The sequence below is a fragment of the Acyrthosiphon pisum genome, chromosome A2 (genome assembly GCF_005508785.2).
Source record: "Acyrthosiphon pisum isolate AL4f chromosome A2, pea_aphid_22Mar2018_4r6ur, whole genome shotgun sequence".
Lineage (NCBI taxonomy): Eukaryota > Metazoa > Arthropoda > Insecta > Hemiptera > Aphididae > Acyrthosiphon > Acyrthosiphon pisum.
In genome coordinates, this window is record NC_042495.1 from 104,877,921 (window position 1) to 104,884,838 (window position 6,918).

At 30.2% G+C, this 6,918-nt stretch overlaps 1 protein-coding gene across 2 annotated transcripts; it reads right to left on the reverse strand.

The window, feature by feature from the left end:
* Nucleotides 1-6: 6 nt before the first annotated feature.
* LOC100572824 (dynein heavy chain 17, axonemal-like) lies at nucleotides 7-1,941 on the reverse strand. 2 transcript variants are annotated; one of them, XM_029490594.1, is made up of 4 exons: nucleotides 1,906-1,941; nucleotides 1,185-1,636; nucleotides 341-763; nucleotides 7-171 (listed from the first exon to the last, which is right to left on the reverse strand). In XM_029490594.1, the coding sequence occupies exons 2-4, from the start codon at nucleotides 1,371-1,373 to the stop codon at nucleotides 46-48; spliced, it is 738 nt and encodes a 245-aa protein (XP_029346454.1). In that variant the 5' UTR covers nucleotides 1,374-1,636; nucleotides 1,906-1,941; the 3' UTR covers nucleotides 7-45. The 2 variants fall into 2 exon arrangements, with proteins under 2 accessions (XP_029346454.1, XP_029346453.1); XM_029490593.1 differs by lacking the exon at nucleotides 1,906-1,941 and having other exon boundaries at nucleotides 1,185-1,895.
* Nucleotides 1,942-6,918: the final 4,977 nt, after the last annotated feature.

The following is a 6,918-nucleotide window of genomic DNA, read 5'->3' on the forward strand; positions in this document are numbered from 1 at the left end:
TAGGCGTGTATCTGGAACAAGCTCGAAATATGATACACGATTTGATCAAGGAATAAATTGTTTTCGTTCAGGGTCGATGAAATAATTTAACACACTTCCTGATGATGAAATTGTAATGGTTTTAAACCCTGATAACCACCATTTGGAAAATTCAACTCGCCAATCAATCAACTATATAATATGTAAATTACCAATTTAGCATAATGATCACAAAGACACAAAATATAATTGATATTATTATTATAAATGTTTAAGGTATAATAAAATATATTAAATACAATTTTATTAATTGTATAAGTATGCGCTAGCTAAATTAAGAAATAATACTAATTATAGGCACCTGATCTGGAAATATTGCTGAACCAAACGCCCAAAGACAAGCGAACACAAAATATGTTCCGTACACATCCCTAGCAGTTTCCGGCGGACAATTATTGATGGGAGTCGAAAGACAATCGAGTAACGTACACAACATTTGTTTGTGCATTATTTCCGATATGGGTGTTACGATTTTGAATTTCGTTTTAAGCACTTCCAAACAGATGGGCACATATTTATTTAACAGTACCAGAAGAGCAGCTTTTTCGGTTGCATTATCACTAGTGCCAATCCAGCTAGTAACATACGGATCAGTATGGTTTAAGTAAAGTACACCAGCCTGGAAAACAGAGCCTGGCGTGGTGGACCTCAAATTGGGTATATCGAACGGTAGACGCATTGTCTGTGTTAGGGCAATACGTTCATTAATTTCCAACGTCAACACCTGTAATATATATAGGTACTATAACAACAGAGTTTCTTCAAGCCATTGTGAACTTAGGGGGTGCACAGGGACTTGTGCACCCCCCAAGTTTTAAAATGTGCACCCCCAAAATATAAAATACTTAATCTATAATATTTTGATTATTTTGAAGTAAAAATTATCAATAAATACAAAAAAGTTGTACGTTAGAGTATATTGAGGAACATAATAAGTGATTAATAGTGATACTTCACTAATTCACTATTATGTTCCAACCATAGACCTATAAACTAAGTTAATAAAAACTTAGTTTATAGGTCTATGGTTTCAACATTCCCTGCTATAACAGTATAACAAATAACAAATCTTTAGCTTAGGCAGATATTTTATGTTGTATAGAACAGGTCACAGTTATATTGTTTTTAATTATTTGTGTAAGGACCTTGAGAATGAAATTATTCTTATGCTGGAGTTTCAAGTCAACCATAGCTTGACGAATTTGATTTTCAAATTCTAATTCACGTGTTCGGGGCACGTCTAGCGTAATAAACAAATCACCGACGAGTCCCATAAATAAAGTAGTATCTTCAGTTACAATTTTTTGAGTGGTGAGCTTTCGAAGAGCTCGCATTATAACTTCATATTCGCAACAATTTCCATCCACCCCCTAAAATTTAAATTTTATAATCTAATATCTCAAGGCAATCTTTTAAGATGCATAATATTTTATACAATTAATTCGGTCAAGATTGATTAATTTACTCTAAAATCCATTTGTTCGGAGCAATGGAAAACATAGACCATTGGTAATGCTCTTCCTAAATCTTTAGTTATTCCAGTTTTCCTGGCAACGGCTGGTTCAGCAGGAACGCCGGCCATTGTTAAATTAAACGACTATTTTAAAGGACATCATTAAAAAGATTGAACAAGACACGATAGGTAACCCCAATATTATATTATAATATACCTATGCTAACAAAAATTTCGATTTTTATGAAAAATGGAGTTATCCTGTTTTTGAAAAGTGATTTTATGTTACATAGGTATACTAGTATATTGTAATAATATTACAATAGGACCCCATCTACTTAATAAGTTCACAGTTACGTACAATATGCATTTAAATAAAAATGAATTATAAAACGTTTAACATTTTTACATACGTCGCAGTTATCGGCCTTCGACGTCCTCGCTTCTTGTCTGCGGCCCGATCGAGTTTTGATCTATATAGGATAATATAAATTACAAATGATTATTTATAATATTATGAATACACAACATTCAATAATAAACTATGCTTATTATTATTGAATTATTTACTCAGAATGCCTCTCGTTTTCATATTATGATTAAAATTCAATTGATTAAATAAGTATTTATATGACTAAACTTACTTTGCCTTATGGCATAATCGATAAACCGGCCGAGGCCATACAAAATGGCCTCGCCGGCAATGTCACAGATTACACTTAATATCATCTCTGAAACCAAAAAGGAAAACAAATAATAAATACACCAGACATTATATTATTATGTATAAATTTCTTACCAAGATATTTGATATTTCCAAAATATTATAATCTGCTTGAAATCGAACAAAAAAATAATACAAATACATATACCTAGTTATAAACATTAAACATGTTTGGTTGCTATTGAGATTTGGGATTACAAAATATTTAGTTGTTTGTCAGTCACCTATATATATTTTTACCTTTAAAAAATAGTTGTTTCAATTAGAAATCTAGAGAATTCTATACTTGATTCATAAATAATTATAATTTGTAATATTAACTACTAAAGTAGTAACTATTAAGTAGTTACTATGTAGTTATTTATTATTAGTTACTTATTAATATTATTTAATTTTTACCAACTCACTAAGTTTAAAAATATAAAAACTATCAAATAGTTACTGTAATATAGTTTATAAACCTATCAGCCACTTGCCAGTTCTATAATACCTTATTAGTTATTACAAATATAAATTGACAGTAAGTATAAAATTTTTAACATTTAAAAATACAGATGATTTATTTTCGGGGAAATACACTCTCCCACATAAATAACAGTTTGATATGTATCTAAATTATTTTTAGAACAAAATATATTGAAATATCCGTATATTTTTAATAGTTTAATTTTAAATTTTAATACAATAATACATTGACAACCGTATTGGCAAATGTGAAATGGACAATGACAGATTTCCTTATCTATTTTTTAAAATGGTTTTTTTTTTTACATAGATTATTTTAATTTTCAAGCATAAATACAATTTTTTAACTTTCCACAAATTCGTTTTTTTTTTTTTAATTTTCCAAAAACTTCAGTTTTTTTTGGAAGTGTATTATTTAAAGGTGGGATCACACGGCGCGTGAAGTGTGGTGCGTGATATATACCGCTCACAGTAAAATCGACGCACCGTTAGATTGGATAAAACGCGCTGGGCCAATTTTCCTTTGGTGCGGGATAAAGAGACCGACAATTGTCAGGAAGAGACGCGCCGCGTGCCGCGCACAAAAATTTTGCCGCGCAACACTAATCAGACGGCGCGTCAACTATACCACGCTATACTACTCCACGCTCCACGCGACGCGCAATATTCTCCAATTTGTCCACGTTTTCCGAGGCTCTGGAAAAAAAACGGTTTTTTTCCGAAATTTTCCCGAATTTTTCGGGAAATTTTGATTCTTACTTATTAGTGTGAGTGAAATTAAATGCGGGTATCCTCTCTCGCACGCGCATGCACATGTCAATTTCTCGATAACCATATCAATTTCCCTACACGAATTTTACAAAAACATACATTTGTTTTGACAAAATTAAAGTTAATGAACGTTGTCTGATTTTGATTCTGAAAAAATATTTGAATTCAGCAGAGAGTCTGTAGATCGTATGAAACATTTTCCGTTTTTAATATTAATTTTAATTTTAGTTATGATTCAAAAAACTTCATATTTTCAAGATTTCAATTACAGTTTACAATAATATAAAATTTATTTTTTAGAAAGTGCTTTGTAGGATCTATAAACAGTTTTCTGGTGAGTTCAAATTCTTTTTCGGAATCAAAATTGGACAACATTAACTAACATTCATTTTGTCAATACTTTAGGTCTTTCCAGCTAAAATTGACGACAGTAGCGATGCCCCTTAATTACCTACAAGAGAACTAACAGGTTCAAAATCTGGCGGTGACTCGATATTACCATATAAGATATCTCGAGGAAAAGAGAACTCTTGTCCTAAAACCTATACTATGGCCAAATTAAATACTTATACCCAGTGTTTGGAAGGAACGAGTTCCAAAAGGAACGGATTCCTGGAACGAATTCCTTTTTATAAAAAAAGAACGAGAAAATGAACTAGTTTTTTTTTTTTAAAGAAAAATGACAAAATTGTTCGTTCCTTTCTAGTTCCAATAATTTACACAGATATGTATGTAACAATTTAAATTAAGATATATTTTTAATGTGTATAATGTATATTGCTAATTAGTGATCGTTATCGAGTATCGACATTAAGACAATCGACATACGTTAGCCAAAAATTTAATTTTGAAGAAAATCTCAAAATATATAATAATATATTACATAAACATATAAAATATGTACCTACTTGTAGTTATATATTATAAATAAAAATTAAAGAAATATGCATGATATGAAAAATCAAACATAAATGATTGAATAAGAATTTTTATTTTATTTGAAACTAAAAAAGGAACTCGTTCATTTTCCAATGGAACGACAAAGGAACGAATTCTTTTTTTAGAAAAAAATGAGGAACGGAACGAATTCCTTTTTATAAGGAACTTGACAAACACTGCTTATAGCTTATAAGACAACTAACGACCAAATATCATAACGCGAGCCGCGTTCATAACTTGTGAGTTGTAAACAATTATTATTAGATCATACAGCTCTTCGTTGTGGTTGGGCCCATAGGCGTGTTCAGACTTTGGTTTGCCGAGAGGGCACAACTAATTTTTAAATTGTAAAAGGTATTTTTTTTGTACATGAAGAAACATTAATTTTTTATGTTACAAATTTCACAATGGTAGGAATATTTTGATTCTACATAAAATGAAACCGCAAGAATACACAATTTTCATTTTTAATTACACCCTTTATAAGTACACGGGGATTCGTTTCGTGGGCCCTAAAAGCGTAGGCGCTAATGGGTGCGGGGGGGGGGGGGTGTTGATGGGGGATTTATATTAGCACCCATAATTGTACTAATATTGTCGCTATATTTTAAGTACCTACATTATTAGAAGAAATTGTAAATTGATAATCTATGACTTACAATATTATAAAGTAGATTTACTACATACTATACTGCTCATTTTTTATACATATTATACATTATACTTTTCTTTATTACGGAAATAAATTCCAATTACAGTTTTTTTTTTTCGTATAATATGTATATAATATAATATTATATACGTACATTATCAGTAATTTATATATAACAATAGTAATAATATAAATAATAACAATAATAATAATAAAAGAATAAATAGGCATTAATATCGTACATTATAATATTTAAATTGAAATAAAAACGAGATATTCATTATGCTTCTATTGAACTATAGTAGGTACCTATAATTTGTTATGTATTTCTTAAAACATTTTCCATAAACATATTTAAATAATTTAAAAAAAAATCAATATTTTTTATTTACTTACTTGTAGACATTAAAATATTGGTTGGAGAATTTTGTGTATATGTAATTTTTACTTGAATGTTTTGTGTAGAATACATTTAAGGATCGGTAGTTTATTGGATTTATTTTAAAATTTATATTTTGCAGTAATTCTGGAAATCAATAATATTATTGGGGTGTGCCCAGTATATGCTTCCTCGCAGTGCACCCTGGTGACAATTTATAAAATTCTATTTTGTCAATTGGCTAAAGTATACGGACACTTGGTTGGCGGACTGTGCTCCTAGAATCTCTCGCCTACTATACAAGCAAACAAACGGCAGCTGACTGGTCCACTCCTACTCTTAGTCCGATCAATTATCCAGCAATATATATTGGTAACTTTAATAGTCACCACACGAGCTGGGGATATATTATAACACCTGCGGAGACAAACTTGTAGAGTGACGCAAAGCTGAAGGAGTAAAGTTAGTCCACGATGCGAAACAAAAAGGTACTTTCCACTCTTCAAGATGGAACAGAGCGTATAACTCAGACCTGTGCTTTATTTCAACGGTAAGTAATGAAGATACACTACCAATTCAGAGAAGAGTTTTAGGGGACTTTCAAAAGTGTTACTATATATGAATGCCAGATTAGGAGGGCATAATCAAAACGGATTATTGAGTAGTATAATATTTTTAATGGAGATTCATTTCTAAGATTTCGACAGGTTCGTTTCAAAAATCCTAACTTTGCTGACGCTTTATTACTAATAAAAAAAATATGGTCCTTGAAAGATGGTGTGGAGTAAAATTTCGTATGTTCTTAGGAAAGCAAAAAGTTTATGATGCATTCTAATAGATGCAAATTTCTACCATCAGACATTGATAATGCTTTAAAAGTTAATCTATATTATTTGGTGATATTTAACAAATTGTTTATTATTTAATATTTTCTTAATTAACTAAGTACCTATATGTTTTAGTATAAAAGTTTATTTGTTATAGTCTAGTCTATAAAATAACCTACCGAATCTTTAGTTTAAATAATGGGTTTTTTTTAATAAATCTAGTTTTATCTGGTTATTTTAATATCAGCTTTAGGTTTTGTTTCATATAACATTTCTGGCAACACTGAATTGAACTATAGAGTTAATTCGTTCATTCATTATAAATAAAGTAAATTTTGATTTTCGTTAATTTGACGTTTCGATGAGTTAGATTATTTATGAACTAGTTCTTTCAGTGAGTAATCGTTCAGTGAACTAGTTTGTTCATGAATGGTACCTCTCATACCATGCATCATTCTGACTCTTCCTCTATCTCTCTACCCAAAAGTATTGACTGAAAGATCATATTCGCAGCAGATTCGTCCCTGTCACCAAGTAATTCTTTGCTAATATCCCTTATATCATCATCGTCTATATATTGATGGTCTATAGCAAAATTTACTATGTTATCATTATCAGAATTTTGATATACAAAATCTAATGGGTCATTTGCCATAAAATCTAAGTGCA